The 20,803-nt window shown below is 38.1% G+C and overlaps 1 protein-coding gene across 2 annotated transcripts in view; it reads left to right on the top strand.

The window, feature by feature from the left end:
• Positions 1 to 20,803, top strand: part of INPP4B (inositol polyphosphate-4-phosphatase type II B) — an 850,869-nt gene that overhangs the window by 786,624 nt on the left and 43,442 nt on the right. For both annotated transcript variants that reach the window (XM_027567415.1, XM_027567414.1), the window contains exons 24-25: positions 5,320 to 5,432; positions 9,163 to 9,317. In XM_027567415.1, the coding sequence (XP_027423216.1) occupies positions 5,320 to 5,432; positions 9,163 to 9,317 (268 nt within the window). The remainder of the gene's footprint in view (positions 1 to 5,319; positions 5,433 to 9,162; positions 9,318 to 20,803) is intronic.

Below are 20,803 nucleotides of genomic sequence, written 5' to 3'. Positions count from 1 at the left end.
CAAGAATACTCTTACTGAGATAAGTATGGAGATTCAGTTGCTCTGTCTAAATCCAGTCCTAGAGTAATGCAGGAGTGAGTATCAAAAGCAACATTTATCGGCTATATTTACATTGGTGGAAACTACCTGAGCAGGACACTCTATATGAGGCCTTCATGGGACACACCCCTCACCTAGACACTCTGCTGTAGTTCCTCTCCAAAGTACCCAGATAACAGTATCTGATGCACATTTCTGAGTTGTGTTACAAATGGAAGAAGTCAATTACTGACTACCATGAGCATGTAACCCCCAGACCTATTGGCGCCTGAGGTATGATGTTAACCCCTGTGACACTGCCCTGTTACGTCACCATCAACCAATCAGAGAATTGTGCACAAGGTGATCACATACCCTGGGAAGCCACTCCCTCATTTTGCCTTTAAAAATGCTTTGCTGAGGTCAGTTGGGGTGTTCAGGCCTTTTGAGCACTAGCCGTCCAGGACTCCTTGCTTGGTGCTCCACAGGAAACACAGCACGTATCTTCACCTCAACTCAGAGTCAGTAGATTAGCTTCCCTCCGAGTGGGTGCGCATACCCCAGTTGGTTCAGTAACAAAACCCATCCACGTTCCATGGATAGCGGGATTTTCAGTTGCTATTTCAGGATCTATCATTACATCTTGAAATCTCACCTATTTGGTCATTACTAACTCTGCATGTTTCTAGAACCAGACTGGAATTCCTGGGCCTGCAGGATTTGTGTCAGGTTAAAAAAAAAATCGGCCTCAATCAAAGTGATGGACTTATAGGGGTGTGCTCTGAATAAAGCAAGTTTTATCATTACAGAAATAGAAACAGTGGCTTGAAAAATTTAAGATCATCAAATGTCTTCCTTCTAAAAAGCATGCCATAAGGAGAAGGAGTGAAATTTCTACGGATCATCATTTCTATGTATCTGAAAGCACTGTCTTTATGTGGTAGAAATGAGCAAAGGATGGCCATTTGTTTGACTTATTTTAGGAACCTTGTAGTCTGTTTAAAATGGCTGATTTAAAAATCTTCACATCAACTATGAAACTAAATCATTTTGAAAAGTTATTATGCTTTGTTCTGGATTCTCAGAGTTCTGAAGAAGCCCAGTCTATTTTTTTAATACTGGAATTGCTTTTTTATGCCACCAGCCAACTGTGAAGACACTAACACAGTTTGGAAGAAAATTATTGGCACAGTACTGGAGACACTGGGTTTTTGACTTGTCTCCTCTGACTATGAACCTTATGAAACAGTCACCTAAACATCTTGAATATAGACTTACCTTAAATCCATGCTTTGCAAGATTTTTTTTTTTTTTCATGTTGACATGATTTAGATGTTAAATCAATTTGGTGAGTTGGGACCAACATTCAAAAGAAAGCAACATGGAATGTGAATATGACAGTGTGAGTCGCTCAGTCCTGTCTGACTCTTGCTACCCATGGACTGTAGCTCGCCAGGCTTCTCTGTCCATGGGATTTCCCAGGCAAGAATATTGGAGTGAGTAGTCATTCCCTTCTCCAGGGGATCTTCCCAACCCAGGGATCAAGCTTGGGTCTCCTGCATTGCAAGCAGATTCTTTACCATCTAAGTCACCAGTGAAGCCCAGGGGTAAATAGATTTCATAAAATGTGTGTTACAAAGGGATAAACGTGTACCTAACTGGACAATTATATGAAGTAAAATTCTTTTGTATTCCTTTCAAAAATGTTTGAAAGTCATTTACACCAGGTGATTTCGGAAAGTGTCTCAGGGACCTGTCAGATATGGTTATGTCCATATTTAAAATTCACCAGGTGCTCCCATTTTTTAAGGAAGAAGTTCAGATATCTCAGAATAGTAGCAAAACTCTTCATAATTCTTGCCTCTGAGATCATGCTCTCCAAGGACGTGGTGAACTCCCACTTTTCCTCATAGGTCCATGCCTTTGCTGAACTTTTCTCTCACCATAAAATGCTCTCATTAGACACAAAGCATTACCTTTGTTAGAAACCCTTCCAAATCCAACTATTCTTCATTGATTTGCCCACTCCTTTTCTTAGACCCCTAATATTATTTTTACTGTTGTGTCATAGCCCATGACCGCATACACTTGACTGCAGTTAATAATGGTTTAAAAATCTATCCCACCCTACGACCTTGGAGACTTGGCGGTCAGGTCTTTGTATTATGAGAATTCAGGGTTTTTTCCCCTTTTCTTATATATGTGTACTCTGTTCTCCCTTGCTTTTAAAATAACTACTATTTTAAAGCAATGCATATTTATTGTAAGTGTCTCAAATGACATAAAAAAGCAGTTGAGTGAGGGATAGATTGGGAGTTTGGGATTGACATGTGCACATGGCTATATTTAAAATAGATAACCAACAAGAATCTAGTGTTTAGCACAGGGAACTCTGCTCAATATTCTGTGATAGCCTAAACTGGAAAAGAATTTGAGAAAGAATAGGTACATGTATAGGTATAACTGAATCACTTTGCTTTACACCTGAAACTAACACACTGTTAATCAATTATATTTCAATATAAAATATATATGTGTTTTAAAAAGCAGCTGAAAAATCACCCTAAGTTTCACAACCCAAAGATGAATGCTGTTAGTATCTAAACTGATGTCTTGTTCTGCCTGCGGTTTCATAGAGAGGCAAGCGTGTGCACACATAGTGGCACACAAATAAATTCACACGCATACACAGTGTTATATAAATAAATTCATTTATTAATATGACTGATTTTTCCTTTCAGCAATGTCAAGGTCACTTTCTATGTCAATGATACCCCCTTTTCATCATTTAAAATTGCTGATTATTATTCTAAGCCATGGACTATTGGGGTTTTATTTTGTTTGCCATTTATCAGCATTAAGAGGCATGATGGCAGACCTGACTTACTCCTCCTGCTCTGTAAGCATCAGTTAGAAGGCACCATGACTGTCCTTGGTGTCTTCCATTAGCTCTTGAGTCCTGCACTGACTCAGCAATTCTCTTCAAGGCCTTCTGTATTTATGCCTCCTCCCCTTTATCCTTAACCTGTGTCCTGTTCAAGTCTCTGTGTATCAGAGTCTCCTGCCTAACAATGCGAGGTTTTTAGGGAAAGTTTCTCTGTCTTAACAGAATCATTGGGACTTCCCTGGTCAGCCAGTGATTAAGGCTCCATGCTTCCCATGCAGGGGGTGTGGGTTCTATCCCTGGTTGGGGAACTAAGATCCTGCATATACATTGTGGCCAAAAAAATTAGAAAAGGAAAAAAGAATTGTCTATAGTTACACAGAAAAAAATTGACTTTTGACAGTTTTCGCATTTAGGAACTAATAAAGAGGAATCATGCATATGTTTATAATAGCCAGGACATGGAAGCAACCTAGATGTCCATCAGCAGATGAATGGATAAGAAAGCTGTGGTACATATACACAATGGAGTATTACTCAGCCATTAAAAAGAATACATTTGAATCAGTTCTAATGAGGTGGATGAAACTGGAACCTATTATACAGAGTGAAGTAAGCCAGAAGGAAAAACACCAATACAGTATACTAACGCATATATATGGAATTTAGAAAGATGGTAACAATAACCCTGTGTACGAGACAGCAAAAGAGACACTGATGTATAGAATAGTCTTATGGACTCTGTGGGAGAGGGAGAGGGTGGGAAGATTTGGGAGAATGGCATTGAAACGTGTAAAATATCATGTAAGAAACGAGTTGCCAGTCCAGGTTCGATGCACGATACTGGATGCTTGGGGCTAGTGCACTGGGACGACCCAGAAGGATGGTATGGGGAGGGAGGAGGGAGGAGGGTTTAGGATGGGGAACACATGTATACCTGTGGCGGATTCATTTTGATATTTGGCAAAACTAATACAATTATGTAAAGTTTAAAAAAAAAAAAATCCTGGAGTTGGACTTCAGGGAAAGTTTGAAGCAAAAAAAAAAATTGCATCTCACCTCCTTAAAACAGGATATGAATCTGGATTGTCCTGACCTTCTTCTATTTTGTGGACATGAAATTCAAGATGATATATAATTGTTTTCAATGCTTAGTTCCATTTCACCAACCACTTCCACTCTTGGTAGATATAAATTGCAAATACATTTTATTAGGAAATATTTCCTCTACTCTCTGGGGCTGAAGTCAAGAACTACTCAGATATATTATTTTAATAAAAGGAAATATCTAGTACAATTTTGGAAAGTGTAAAGCTTCATTATAATTAAAGCTTATTTGTGTCATTTTTAATGTGATCAGTTTCAGGAACATATCTATCTCTTTAATGTAACAAGATAGCTTGGATATAGTCCATATTGTTCTTATGTATTTTCTTCTGCTTTTAGCCTCAGTTATAGCTCTCAGGAGTTCTTCATCCCTTAATTTGTGGATTCCATGGTAGAGTGATGGTACTAACCCAACCATTCTCTTAGGCTTTTTGTGTCCATCTCTGTATTCTAAACTTGAATTCCATCTCCCTGAGACTCAGGGACACTGTGTCATAATGTACATTTCCTTAGGTTTAAATATGAACCATATGCCATTGGCTACCCGTGCTCTAGTTATGAGTATGTAGAGATCTGAGCAATTGGTCACTTCCTGCTCCCTTCCTCAGTTATCGCATTTAATTAACTATTGCCTCTTGCGTTGTTCCTCTTTCCATCCATACCTCTGCTCCTTAATGGCACTTGTTCTCAACCAGAATAGACTTTACAAGGCACATTTGCAATGTCTGAAGATACTTTTGATTATCACAATGCAAGGGTAATAATGACTTCTAAATGATAGAGGTCAGAATGCAGTTTAACATCCCACAACACAGACTATAGGCCCATTCTCAACAACGTGTTAGCCAGTCCAAAATGTCAGTATCGCCTAAGTTGAAGAATCTTGCTGCGTAGAAACTGATTTCATGTGTTTTGGTTGAACTCCAAATTTCACCTCTGAGATGTTCAGTTTGATATAATCTCGTGATTCAAACTAGCTGCTTGGTCACCAAAAATGAAAAGTTGTGTCTCACACCTCATCCACATTGTATGCTTTCATTGAAGTGAGGCAGCCCTCATCATTAAAACTTTTCCCTTCTTGGTAAGTATTATATGACCAGTTATACACCATAAGGAATGAGGGAAACTGAGGCATATTTCTAAGTAAAGTATGAGTAAGTAAGGAAGTATGATTATCCTCAAATACTCTCTGCTCCAAAGTGGCATTTGTTGTTTTGGAAACTGCATTTACAAATATGTTTAAAAAAACCCTGTGGGCAGCTTAACTCTAACACAAATTTCCTTTTTACCCCGCCTTTCTTGTTTTTCAGACATTTCACATTTTCAAGAACAGAATGATTTAAAAGGATTACTCGAAAATCTCCATCAAAATATCCAAGCCAAAAAGAGAAAGAATGTAGAAATCATGTGGCTGGCTGCAACGGTAGGCACTCTTCTGTCAAATATTATTCCTTGTCACCATGATGATCAATCAGCAAGCATATTGGCATATTGGGTATCTGCTCTGTAGGGTCCAACTTCTGCACTTTGGCTTACCAGATGTCACTCTCCATTATTCAAGAGATTAGGCATCTAGCTTATCAATAGTCTAGAACACAAGATAGAAGATGTATTCAGCAAGAAAAAATCCTATTCATTAGCTTTTCTTATAAATTCAGGATGTGTTTGATACTTTGAGGTTAAAATCAAGTGTCTGTGATTTTCTTGATATTGTGTGTTGCAATGTCAATTGCCCATCTCAATAAGGTTTTGAAGTGATGCCCTAGAGAAGTATGGTTTCAACAGAATGTGATTATCTGATCTCTGACTCACAGCCTCGGTAGGGCTTCTGGACATAGTGCTTTGTTAATGAGCTTGTAAATGTACTTGTTCATCTCGATATTGGCATAGAATTTATTACTGATGGATGGCTCTTGGGGTAATGAGCTATATTTTGTATGGTCTTTTCTCATTTAATGGCACCCTCAAGGTAAAAGATATACTTGCTTTCCCACTCCAGGTTTCTACAAAATCGAGGGAGAAAACTGTGCCTATATTTTTAAACTCTTATCTGGCAACCATTCAGGCATAGCTCACATGAAAATATGAATTTTGTTAAACGTTCAGGCCCAGAGATCCTTTCACGAGGAAAGGATCTTTTCATCAGGAAAGACACACTTTGGAGATCTTTTTGATGCATGTCATATTTGTACTTACTGCACATACAGGGCTGCTTATGTAATTTGGAGTTCAGTGTAACAGATCTTCTTGTGTGTGCTATTCATTTTCTATCAATAGTATTTAAAACAAAGGCTTTCCCCTACTGCAAACGGTTCAATTATAGTCCAGTATTACTTACTGTCTTCTGGGAAAAAGGAATGGATAATTTACCATGCGTATATATAAAATAATTTACCAAGAACAGGGCAGGGGGAAAGCTGCTTTGGTTTCCCTTCATGCCCTCTTGGAGCCCCAGGGAAGAACATGAAAGGCAGCAGTATGAAAGATTGCTTTTGAGCAGCTCATTTACACTGGTCCCATTTAGCATCATCCTGCATTACATGAAGGTTGTTTTTAATAGTTCTTTCTCCCATGTCTGCTCTTTACATCTTCAAAGACTGCTATGGTTGCTAATTCTCAGAAAAATTTCACAAAGACAGGTCATAAGTTATTTTTGCAACATTACTAATGACATGAGAGCACAAAAGGAGTTTGATCATTTCCCAGGGCTATCTGACAACTTAGGAACATATACACATGTCATTATATACATATTGTCAGTCATGTAAATTTTTAAGTTAAGGATGCACAGAACCACAAATGTATGTTTTTTCTAGTACATGTAGTTTTCTTATTTGAATATATAAAGAAATTTCCCATAAATCCTACACTTTTCTGAAAATGTTTTTGAAACGTATCAGTTCAGTTCAGTCGCTCAGTTGTGTCCGACTCTTTGCGACCCCATGAATCGCAGCACTCCAGGCCTCCCTATCCATCATCAACTCCTGGAGTTCACCCAAACTTTTGTCCATCGAGTCAGTGATGCCATCCAGCCATCTCATCCTCTGTCGTCCCCTTCTCCTCCTGTCCCCAATCCCTCCCAGCATCAGGGTCTTTTCCAATGAGTCAACTCTTCACATGAGGTGGCCAAAGTATTGGAGTTTCAACTTTAGCTGAAATGTATATACCAGTCAAATATGGCTTACTCACAACTTCCCACTGAATGAATGAATGGATGTTTGCCTGCCTTGATAAATGTACAACACCCATAGTGTACAAATTTGACATTCTGTAGGAATATTGGCTTAACTATAAATAGCATATCTGTAGAGTGATACATGAGTTTCAGTATCCTCTTTGTAAACCAGGGACCTTGGTATTACTCTTCAAGAAATATAGAAATTCCCTTCAACATCTTCCACAAAATTTTAATTTTTGTCTCTATTTCTTCTTTAAAACAAAGAAATATTGCTTCTTTTTTTTTTTTTTACTGTTTTATGTTCTAATTAAAAATATAAAGCTATTTGATTTTATCTCAATGAATTTTTAAAACTGAAAATGAGAACTTAAAAATACCAAACACTAAATTAAGCTAATGTTAAATTAAATGTTAAATTTAAATTTAGAGCCAAATTAAACAACTCATTTGGCTCTAAAGAGTTGTGAAATACAGAAATGAAGACCCAAACAGTCTGCTTTGAAGGAATTGCCCAAGCTTCCTATTTGTTTTAAATTTGACACATGAAATATCCTTAATAGGATAGCTGCATATAATTGTGACAGAGCATTTTAAAGAATATTCACTCTTTTTAAAGATCATCTCTCATAAGTGACCATTGAGGTCTATATACTGTTATTATAAATTTAGTAAAGCTTTTGTTATTTTATATGAAAAATTTTGAAATACTGTTTATTTAAAAACATTAGAGTTTTCTAGATAAAAAAAAGATTATGTGTTGAAATCATGCTCTCACATTTCTCTAGTCACGTTAAAGATGGTGAGAAAGTATTTACCTAAGGTCTATTAAAGAGTTGTAAATCCTAAGCTAAGTGTTGGAGTCATATTTAAATCATGGTAAAAACCTTTGATGAACTGTATTATTATACCCTCTTTTCAAAGTAGGCAACTGTTAAGGCTTCCTTGATGGCAGATAATAAAGCAGACCTGTATTTCATCACATTAAATGTATCTTAAGTGCATGTTGATTAACATTGTTGATGCTACGTTGATGATTGGTGTCTCATATCAGAGCATTACCAGGGCCAGGGAAGGAAAAAGAATGGAGTGATTCGCCTGTTACCTAGCAGGCAATAAGCCCATAAATTATTGCTACTCAGAGATTCTTCTTCTGGCTTACATCAGAATAACAAGAAAAAAAAAAAAGAATTACAGAGAGAAGCAGAATAGAACAGAAGTTAAAGACTTGGTCCTTGTTAGATAGAGTTATATTAGTACCCTGGCTCTGCTCTGTTGTACATAAGTCATCTTACCTATCTAAACTTCAGTGTTCTCATCTGTAAGATAAGAGGAATATGCTTTCCTCCAGGGTTCATGTGCAATTAAATTGGAAGAGCAGATCTATGTGAAATTTATTAGCATTGTGCCGGGTGCACAGTAGATATGCAATTAACAATGGCCATTTGTGGCGTCCTAGTTCTTGTTAGTTACATTGATGAGTGGTTTCCTTATCTGCTGCACTTGGCACCACGTGGATGTTTAAAGTCTCATACTATCCCACAGAGATTAGCAAAAGTTATTTCAAACATATGTGAGAAGGTATTAGCTCTTTAATATTCAAAGGGCTTATCCAGGAAATACAGATTTTTTCCCCCCATCACTAATAAGATGTTACTTCTGAGCTGTGATTATTATCATTAGCCCCTGCAGCTTAGATACCCTCTCAGAGCATCGCTGCCTCTGAGGAATATTTACCATCTTACGTGCCTTCAACAGCCCCACACCTCATGTACAAAGAGCTAAATAAATTAAATCTATTCCATCAGCTTTTGAAATGAAAAGGTATTATTTTTCCATTCCACAGGGCATATTGAAATAGTTGACTTTCATAAAATTAGCATAAATTTGGTAAGTTTAGACTAGGAGTGTTTAGAGGACTCTGATGCTTGAGAGTAATCTACAAATAAACAAGAAACCATTTCTATGTCTGTTACAGATTTGTCGCAAACTAAATGGCATTCGTTTCACCTGTTGTAAAAGTGCCAAAGACAGGACGTCGATGTCCGTGACGCTTGAACAGTGCTCAATCCTGAGAGATGAGCATCAGTTACACAAGGACTTCTTTATCCGAGCACTGGATTGTATGAGAAGGTAGCCCACATGTTTTCAACTTCTTTCTTTTTAAAAAAAATTTATTGAAGTGTAGTTGATTTACAATATTGTGTTAATTTCTGCTGTACAGCAAAATTATTTAGTTATACATATGTATATATATTCATTTTCATATTCTTTTCCATTATGGTTTATCACAGCATATTGAATATAGTTCCCAGTGCTGTACAGTAAGACCTTATTTTTTCTTTTATTTTAAGGTTTTTATTTTTCCTAATACATATTGTACTGGAGGACCAAACATTTAGTAACTTCACTGCATTTCCTTGACTTTGAGCTCATGACATGAAAGATAAAATAATTTTAAGTATTCCCTCTATTCATTTTAGGCAGTAAAAAAATGTGACCAGATTTTGATCATGTGAATGGAGGATATATTTCATTAACACATTTAAACTCAAGTTGAAGGGCTCAGGTTCCTTCATGTAAAACACTTGAAGAAGAGTACAGTTCCTTTATGTACAAGTCCTTAAGTGTACACATAAAATAAAACTAAATCTTTATCCAAACAAATCAGCTATCCAAAAAATGGCATCACATGGGTCATCCTACCATGGCTTGTAGGGTCTTCCCATCTTTAACCTCTTTCCTAAAATTATTTTCACATCAGTCATCGTAAAGATGGGATAATGGATCCTTTAAAATGGAGAATTAATATGATCACTCCGCCGACATTTAAAATGTTCTGCCTGAAGTCATGTTTCCTGATTCATTTCTACAGTAATTAAATCTAAAATATAAGCCGTAATGGAAAGGAAGAAGTGCCTCTTTCCCAGGCTCTATCAGCAAGGACATACGTTAATTAGAAACTTTAGGGAACTTATCTCTTTCCTACAAAGACTGACTCAAAAGCACCACAGGAAAATGGGACAGGCTCCCAGATTGCAAGAAGGAACGTCATATGATGCACTGAGAAGGCTGCTGCTCATCTGGCACGTCATTAGCTTCACTTTTCTTTTAACTGCTCTGGGCTCTCCATGGTGAGGCGACGCTCGCCTGTGCTCTTTCTGTGCTGTGTGTTTTCCCCGCTAATGAGAGGTTTCTGAAGCCCTCGCTTTTACCCCATTTCATGTCTCTTGGCATTTTCTTTGTTCAGTGGCGTTCTACCATAACTTTTGGATAAGTGTATGAGGATGTCTTTGAGGCCTGACATGAGCATCTCAGCCATACAAACACGTTTGGTTGTTAGAAAAGACTTTTTTCAAAAATTATCTCAGCACTCACAGGGGAGATTCAGGATCTGAGTATGAAACCTTCTGTTGTGCATTTAAGAAGTATAAATATCACTATGGATGGAACAAAGATGCCAGCTGTGGAGGGCAGGCCACATGCTATTCCAGGTCAGAGACCTCAGAGGACTGGAATGAGTCAACCAACATAATTTGCAAGTTGAATTTGTTACTTGTTTATTTAAGATAGAGGTAAGAGAGGACCCTTAAATTAGAAAGGTATTTTTTCCAACTGGTAAATAAAGGGTGTATCTGTCATATACATGTTGAAATATATAACTAAATATTTTGGTAACGTATAAAGGCTGGAGGAACTAATATTATATGTCAGTATGTTTGCTAATGACATATTTATGGGGGTTAAGTTTTGGATTGTGACCTAAAGTAAGGCACTAGAAATTTAATCCAAAAATATTGAAGACCATGACTTCCATATCCCCACTACTTTGGTGATATACACACACACACACACACACACACACACACACACACACACACACATGTAAATTTCCAATCTGACAAACTTAGCCTTTGGTTTTTTGTACATGTGAGTACTGTGTGACAGTGTGAGGACTTGTCTGTGTGTGTGTGTGTGTGTGTGTGTGTATGTTTAAGGGAAATAAGATATATTATTGTCTTAAATAACTTCCATACCCTCCCTCTTTGGGTACCATCTTACAAGCCCATAGCTTTATAAGCTCTGGCCACAGGGAAGAGTAGATGGGAGGAAGGGACTTGGGAGCCAGCTGTCCTGAGTTTGAACCCAGGTCACGTGCCACTTACCAGCCAAGAGGAACTTAATCTCATCCTGCCTTACTACCTGAGGCAAGTTGGTACCTCAGTCCTCTCCTTATGTAAAACAAATAAGCTAATAATAATAGCCCTTCTTAGGAAGGTCTCAAGGATTAAATGAACTGATATGTGTTACATGATTAGAACAACACTTGAGAACAATCACTGTATGGTACTTGTTAGAAAAATAAATATCAAGGGTCTTGATCTTCCTGAGACAATCAAGTCTAGGCAATTATGAGCCTTGTGTATTTTTGCAAATATATTATGACATATGGTCTGACTCCAATACCATATATTAATATTAAAATCTTGTAAATAAGGTTTTGCATGCAATGTTTTGTCTATTTAAGAAAATAAGCTATTTCAATACCACCTTGAAAATGTACATGTGCTTACAAATGCTAAGCTAATTATGAGTGGATTGCATTCATTAATCTAGATAGGTTTCTTATAAATATTTTATGTTAATGTATATTGTTGTATGCCCTTACAAATAATCATAGAATTTGAGATTAAGGCATCACCTTTGAAATTTAGTCAAATCTACTTAACTGTAAGAATAAAGACTACTCAGAAAGTACTAGTTCAGTTCAGTCACTCAGTCGTGTCCGACTCTTTGTGACCCCATGAATCGCAGCACGCCAGGCCTCCCTGTCCATCACCAGCTCCTGGAGTTCACCCAGACTCACATCCATCAAGTCAGTGATGCCATCCAGCCATCTCATCCTCTGTCGTCCCCTTCTCCTCCTGCCCCCAATCCCTCCCAGCATCAGGGTCTTTTCCAATGAGTCAACACTTCACATGAGGTGGCCAAAGTACTGGAGTTTCAGCTTTAGCATCATTCCTTCCAAAGAAATCCCAGGGCTGATCTCCTTCAGAATGGACTGGTTGGATCTCTTTGCAGTCCAAGGGACTCTGAAGAGTCTTCTCCAACACCACAGTTCAAAAGCATCAATTCTTCGGCGCTCAGCCTCCTTCACAGTCCAACTCTCACATCCATACATGACCACAGGAAAAACCATAGCCTTGACTAGACGAACCTTTGTTGGCAAAGTAATGTCTCTGCTTTTGAATATGCTATCTAGGTTGGTCATAACTTTCCTTCCGAAGAGTAAGTGTCTTTTAATTCCATGGCTGCAGTCACCATCTGCAGTGATTTTGGAGCCCAAGAAAATAAAGTCTGACACTGTTTCCACTGTTTCCCCATCTATTTCCCATGAAGTGATGGGACCGCTGGCACTAAAACACAGATGCCTTAGTTATATTTTTTTCCTGTGCTGTACAGTAAGACCTTGTTTGCCTTAGTTATATTTATTGTTATTTTCTTTATACCAAGCAAAACAAAATGCTGTCACTTCAAATTATTTGGTTATGTATTTGACTACTTCACATCTGTTAGTCAAAATATTACTTAACACATATGTCATAAAAACTACATACTTTTAGAAATTTGAGACTGTGTATCAGACTAGAGTATTCTGACTAAATTCTGAGATTTGAAGAGAAAACTCTAGTTCTAGAATGCAGACTTTTTGCTTTCAACCTTACCTATCCTGTTCACTATTGTATTAATATCTGGGCATTGAGCACAGTGTCTGGTCCTATGTGTGTGTGTGTGTGTGTGTGTGTGTGTGTGTGTGTGCACTTAGTTGTGTCTGACACTTTGCAACCTGTGGATTGTAGTCTGCCAGGCTCTGCTGTCCATGGAATTCTTCAGGCAAGAATGCTGGAGTGAGTTGCTATTTCCTTCTCCAGGGGGTCTTCCCAACCCAAGAATTGAACGGACATCTCTTGAGTCTCCTGTATTGGCAGGTGGATTCTTTACCACTGGTGCCACCTGAGAAGTCTGGTCCAGACTGAAATAAATATAAACAGTGGCTGAATAAATGAAGAACAATATTAATATGAATACCTTCTGTTGCCTTCTGTTTTTCAGAACTGTTTAGCAACTTTTCCATCTCTTTTTAAAATTGTGTTTTCAATTACTTTTTGAAACTGTAGTTCAGGTTTTTTTTGTGTCTAAGCCTTATTTCCTGGGGTTGCATTTGGCTCTCGGTAATTTAGTGTCTGTCATTGATTAGACAGAAGTTGTGTTCAAACAGTTCTAGCCAGTTAGAGGCTTTGTTGATGTATCTGTGTGTTAATTTGGAAATATATTCCAGTTCAAGAATTTTTGTATCCATCCTACATTTTCTTCCCATCAGGCCTTTTTAGGTCCTACTAGTCAACCCAAGATGTGTGGAAATTGGTCAAAGCCCTCTGTGGCTCTCTTGATGCCCAGGGTTTCCTTTCCCGTTGCATTCATGAGTAGTCCACTTGCTCTGGGGAGTGGCCCAAATGGAAGTGCAGCCTGAGGCCAGCTGTGAGGATTGCTGGGAGCATTTGTTTGTGTGACAACCCACTCCAGTATTCTTGCCTGGAGAATCCCATGGACAGAGGAGCCTGGCGGGCTTCATGGGGTCACAAAGAGTCAGACATGGCTGAAGCAACCTGAGCACAAGCACAAGGTTGCTAATGCTTCTGACAGTGCTGGAGTGTGTGATTTTCCACTCTTCTTCAAATGCATTCAGGGCCTTTGGCAACAAAGTTGTTGGTTTCCATGGCGACCCCACTCTGGGAGAGGGATGGGAGTGGGAGTAGCCCTGGATAGGAAGATCGTAGACTGGCTCTCTCCTTCCCTACCAGTCAGCAATTTTCCAAGTAGAAACTCTTTTCCACTCATTGCTTGACTTTGGCTGATTATTAGGGTGCTTAAATGATTGGTTTGGACAATATTTTTCAGTGTCATAGCTTTGGGAGGAGGACGAAGATTTGCAGAGCTCTTTGCTCTGCCACCTGATCAGAAGTCCTACCCTTCAGATGCTGACTTTTAGATGTACACTGGAACTGCTTCAGAGGCATTTAAAAACTTAAATTTGGACTGTGCACAGTTCATCATTGAGACAGAGACAGAATTTTTAAGAACTTTATAAATATTCTAGGACACAATCCTGGATTTTAAAAAAAACTAGCATTTTAATGGAGTTTGATTATATTTTAAAGGTATTAAATTGTTTATTTTATTTAATATCAATTATGGTTTATTTTATGGTTGAATTATTCTAAACACATTTCAGGCTATTTACTCTGGATATTTTTTAAAGTTCACCAGGGTTATAATACCACTTCTGTTTTGCTAGTTTTATTTTTCCCCCATCTATATTAAATTTTACTTTTTTATACTGCTTATTGCTATAAGTTTCAAATTACTTATGGATGAGAAAAGTGTTATTAATAAACAAAGCTTCATCTCTCTGCTTGTTCAGAAGCCCTTTCACCAGAATAAACTCTATGAGAGTATGGATTTTTTTTTCTTGTTCACCTCTATATTTCCAGTACTAGAATAAAGTCTAGTTATGGTAGGTTCTCAATAAATATTCAGTGAATGAGTGAATGAATAACATAGGTTTCTAAAATGTTCAGGTCCTATCTGTTAGGAAGTTTTGCACATACATAGGCAGTTGGAAGTAAGGGAAATTATCACTCAGTTGTGACATATTTATAAGCAAAAGTTCCACAAGATGAAAGTGAAAGTTTTAAAGAGGTTTGGATACAAATTCAAAAACAAACAGGCCACAATCTACCATCACAGGCTGAATCTGTCAACCAAAGTTTCAGAAACAGACATGATTGAAATAAAAAGGTGTTCATTTAGGGCTACAACCCAGGAGACGCAAATTCAACAAACAATTGTATTGTGTTTTATTGTTGTGTTTATTTGCTGAGTCGTGTCTGACTGTTTTGTGAACCCATGGACACCAGGCTCCTCTGTCCGTGGGATTTCCCAGGCAAGAATACTAGAGTGGGTTGCTGTTTCCTTCTCCATGAGATCTTCCCAACCAGGGAATCGAACCTGCATCTCCTGCTTGGCAGGCTGATTCTTTACCTCTGAGCCACCTGGGAAGCCCTGAATTCGTCCTACCAGATTACAAAATAGGGGAGGCTTTTAAAGGCAAAAACCCATAAGGTTACAGTTAGTCCCATGAGTTGTTTATCAAGAATTACAATTGGAACTGGAAAAACAAAAGAGACTGAGGTTTGTGTCAGGAAGATCCCCTGGAGAAGGAAATGGCAACCCACTTTAGTATTGTTATCTGAAAATTCTCACGGACAGAGGAGCCTGACAAGCTGCAGTCGATGGGGTTGCAAAGAGTCGGACATGACTGAACACTACTGTGTGTGGCAAGAATGAGTGTACTTGTTAAGCGAGGATTGGTTGGCGTCCCAAACGGTTGCACAGTTACAAGGAGAGACCCTGAGACCGTAAGGTTGCAGCTGGCAGGTATTGTTCTGAGCACGACTGGTGGTGTTCTTGGGTCTGGTATAGCTCAAAGAAAGTTCAAGTTCCCAGTGGTGCAGAGACTTGTCTGACACTGGATTCTCAGTGGTCATGTGATTCAGTTTTTGTTTGCCTGTACCATGATTACTCCATGATAATTTCAACTTGTCATTGTAGCCTTTGTCCTGTTTTCAAAAATTTCAGACTCTCTCTTTTCCTGTATATCCATTATTACTTAACAGCTTCATGCTCCCAACATGTGCCACTATCTACGGTCTGTTTGACTGAAGTGGCACAAAATCCTCTTCATATTAGGAAGCTGATGAGGAGTTGGGGTAGATATGCCTCTGTAAGGAACTCTTAGCAATTGCCTATATTGTAAAACTAAAGTAGAGATTCTCCAGAGTCCCACCACAGACTCTGGGATAGAGCCGGGGTTGAAAGCCATTTGACTAAAGTCTGCCTCACGTAAATCAACTACCCTTCAGTAACTGACTCTAAAGACTTTATGATACGACTATAAACCTGGTATATCTATCCTTTCTTTGAAGTGTATGTGTATTGCCAAATTCTTCCTTGATATCTATAGCAGAAGTTCATAAAATGATGGCTGAATAATCAGCAGCATTTTTATTTTTAAATAAAATAAAGAATGAATGCAGTATCAGCACTCAGTTGTTTGATACTGAAGTCACCGTTGAGTGCTAAGAGCTTTCTTGTCCCAATGCTTTTGCAAAAAGCACATTTAGTAGGAACTTTCAAACTTATATTTGATTAAAAGACAGTTAGGATTGCATTTAAAAATACAAAATTTGACTAGATTATTAACTGTCACATTTTATCCAAAAATAGTTGTGTTGGGGAATTTAATTGTCACTTAAAAGTAAATTAAAATGAAAATGCCTGTTCTCTGTTGTTTTCCTTTGAGGGGAACTCTAGGATGGTGTGTGTGTGCGTGTAACAGTGTGACACCATGTTGTTTAGCTGTCAGTCTGTAACTTTTATTTTCCTTATGCTGTATTACTCTGCAATCTGTCATTCTGTAATGACTCTAAAGATAGCTGAGATGCCTTTAGTAAGATTAATCAGGGTATATTTCAGCATCCAACCTATTTATCCCTCTTAAGATACAGGGCTTTAATCATTCTATTTTAGTAAATATTTAATTCACAAGAGAGAGATTAAAAGGCCCATCAGCCTTATTGAGTTTTATCATCCTGTTGAATGTCATATTCTCAACACGAAATTTATGTGTCAGGGAGTGTAACTTATGAAATGTTCTGCTTTATAAATAAATGACCTCAATCTACTGATGTCAGTACAGGTTTTATTTCTCATGACTTCCTCTCTTGTGGGGTTCACTTTCAAGTCATGGAGATCATTTGTGTTTAGATAGAAACATGTCTTCCTTCCTTAGTCTTCTTTCCACTTTGGCCTTCTTTTTTTTAGCTTTTGTTTGATTGTACTAGTCGGAGAAGAGCTTCCATTATTTCATATTATCCCCTAATTCAAATATTGAAGTGAATACGAAGCATCGCAGACATGGGTAATTGAAGCTTTCAGTTATCTCTTGACTATTGGAAAGGGACATGTTTGTGTAGAACGGCACAAGTGGGAACAGTTTCTTCATTATCACTTAGAGTTCTCTCTTCCCTTGAGAGTTTCAGTGGTGTGTCTGCTGCATTATTTCAGCCTGCCTCTGTGACAAATCACAGTAATAAGCCCAGATGAGGTCACCATCTTCTTAGGCTTGCTAATAATAGTGTGAAAACTTACACCACTTAGGATGTTGTTGCTTCAGCCGCTGCTAAGGTGAAAGATGCAGCAGAGTACACATCTGTAAAAATCACGTTGGAGCAACTATCTCTTAAAAAGATATCCACAGATGACCCACCAATACAGAACTGCTCTTTCTGGAGAAATCAAAGAATGACCTACCAAAAACCATTCAATTTCCTAAACAAAATGCATGTGCTAATTTTAGGCTATCTTATTCATATATTTATATGTGTCAGGTTGTTCTGCTACTAGAAGTAGTAATTTTCAGATTTCTTTCTTTTCCCTAATGTGTTTTGTATTGATATTTAATTTTGTTTTCAAGTACTATTAACCTGAGACCCTGTGAGTATGGAGTTTAACATTCAGAGCCATTACCAGTTTTAGACACACCTTTCCAAATAAGTCATTTCTCTCAGTTCCTCAAATTATTAACTAAGGACCTAGATAAATAAGTGTATGGAATGTGTTTTTTATTTAATTTAATGCAATGAAATATAAATGAATCTAATTTAAATAAGTTTAACTTCTGCCACAAACATGGATTTTTAAAATCAAGAAGGCCTGTGATTAAATGCTTATTCTGGAAATTATTTGCTGTGCAGCTTTTAAGTTAATTAATCTCCAGACCTCAGTTTCCTTACCTGTAAACCAGGGATAACTTATCTCTCTCTCCTGGAGGCATCATGTTAAATGAGATCAACTATTTGAATTCTCTATGCCTGGCAGATATTAGGTGCTCCACTTAGTAAGTGTTCATGCTTTCCGCATTTTTTTAAGCTACCCTGTGTAACCTTTCTTGTCCCATGTTTCTCTAAAAGTGCCGCCTCTGAGGTTCCTGAAATTGAGGAATTCCCCAGGTGTTCAAGATCTTAGAAGAAAACTCCCAGGATTAATACTTGTTTTAAAAGGCTTAAACTCCCTCAGTGACTTTGACTAACCCACAGTTCAACTAATAACATGAGGACAATCTAGGAGCATCTGAGTTTAACTCCTATTTAAACTAAATAGTTTAGTGTTCATGATTGATTCCCACAGAGCAGTGCCTCAGCATCAACCAGTGAAACTTGGGAACGTCCAACTCCCAAATGCCCACAGATTTGACTGAGTGTCTAGTAACTACTGAGCCAGGACCCGACCTCAGGAGATGACCTGGGCAAATGTTATCATTAGCAGAAATATGTCTCCATCATGGTTGCAGTCAAATGTAAACATTTATTGAGTACTATGGCAGAGTACCGAAGAAGGCAATGGCACCCCACTCCAGTACTCTTGCCTGGAAAATCCCATGGATGGAGGAGCCTGGTGGGCTGCAGTCCATGGGGTAGCGAAGAGTCGGACACGACTGAGGGACTTCACTTTCATTTTTCACTTTCATGCACTGGAGAAGGAAATGGCAGCCCACTCCAGTGTTCTTGCCTGGAGAATCCCAGGGACAGAGGAGCCTGGTGGGCTGCCATCTATGGGGTCGCACAGAGTCGGACACGACAAAGTGACTTAGCAGCAGCAGCAGCATGGCAGAGTACTGGGCTAAACACAGGGGTACCGAAACTTATAATAACAGCTAAGGGTCAGTGAGTTCTTGCTGCACACTAAGAATTACATGAAACATTCTCTAGGAGGAACCTTTATTAGTCACCACAATGAGAATATGACATAGATGAAGTCACATACTTAAAACTATTATTATTAGAGTGGATCACAGGGGAAAAGGAATCATTATGGGTTGGAGTGGTCCAGAGGAAGGTAGAATTTGTATTGTGTCTTGAGGATTAGTACAATTTAGGTAAGTAGCAAAGAAAAGTTAAGAGTTCTTGACTAGGAATATCTAAGTGGCCCAGGCTAAGAGCATTATTTATTAATTCCTCACATTTATTAGAGGTTTTTGTTTATAAAAGTGTTCTCATGGTGTGTGTCACATTCAGCAATTCATTTTCCTCAGCTGATGTTATGTTTTTTGAGATCTATGTTCACATAAGGTCTGTTCTTTCCTTTTAATAGCTGTATAGTATTCCTTTGTGTGCATAGACCACAATTCATCTATTCCTCTATCGAATTTTGGGTTGTTTCTGATATTTTGGTACTATAAGCAATAGTGAAAGAGACATATTCACATGTATAGTTATGAATACGAGCATAACGGTGGGTAAACCTGTAAGTGGAATGGACGGTATTCATATTTTCAATATTACTAGATGCTACCCTATGGCCCTACACTAATTTATATTCTATTAGGCATGCACATGCTTCCATTTTTTTTACATGACCCCATATTTGTACTATGAGTTTTGTTTTTGATTTTTTTTTATTTACCAATCCAATGAGTAAAAAAATGATATCTTGGCTTAATTAGTATTTTCCCAATAATATAATATATTGAACATCTTTCTAAATATTTCCTGGCCATCCTGGTTTTCACTCTTGATAGCTGATCTTTATTGTTTCATATAGTGGGGGTTTGCATATAACTGGGACTTTCCAAAAAGGTCCCAGCATTTATAAAGCACTGGTTTATTGCATTTAAATCAAGTTCTAGAAAAGAGGGTTTCAGAAGTGGTAGTTTTTTTTAAAGAACATTTTTATTTGTTTTGTTTATTTTCTTTAAAAATGAAAGCACAGTGAAATAGGACAGAAAAATCTCTTGGGTTTGGAAAGTGAAATGCAGTGTTTTGACAGGAGCCTATAAGGTAATCTGAGACTTTTTAGAGCTCCCTTTTAGACAAGGGAAGGAAACTTCCAACTGAGACACAACAAAAACCTCTTGGCGATTAGGGAGATGATTAATGCTTTTGTTCTTGGAAAATGAGGTATAGCAGAAACTAGTCCTAGGAATGGCTTGTTCTCATTAGAGAAGCTAGAGATACAGGCAGCCCAGGCCTGAATGATGTGAGGACCATGGCTATGCTGAAATCCGGCAAGTTCATCTATGCTCCCAGGAAGTTGAAATACAAGACTCAACGAAGCTAGTGGTATAGCCTCATATTGTTGAACTTGAATGCTGTGTTCAAAGAGAAAATCAAAAATATGTATGGACATGAAACACATATCGTAGTTCTATCTCAAATCCTATTTGCTTTAAAGCTTACAACGTTATGGCTGCTGTTGTTGAGTCACTAAGCCATATCCAACTCTGTGACCCCATGAACTGCAGCATGCCAGGCTTCCCTGTCCACAGTCTCCCTGGAGTTTGCTCAAAGTCATGTCCATTGAATTGGTGATGCCATCCAACCATCTCATCCTCTGTCATCTCTTTCTTCTCCTGCCCTCAGTCTTTCATCCCTCAAACATCAGGATCTTCTAATGAGTCTTTTCCAGGTTTGTTATGGCATTCCATTCCCATACAGTAA

Source organism: Bos indicus x Bos taurus, chromosome 17 (assembly GCF_003369695.1).
Source record: "Bos indicus x Bos taurus breed Angus x Brahman F1 hybrid chromosome 17, Bos_hybrid_MaternalHap_v2.0, whole genome shotgun sequence".
Lineage (NCBI taxonomy): Eukaryota > Metazoa > Chordata > Mammalia > Artiodactyla > Bovidae > Bos > Bos indicus x Bos taurus.
The sequence above is the reverse complement of the archived record's forward strand: the minus strand, read 5'-3'. Positions and strand labels throughout refer to the sequence as shown.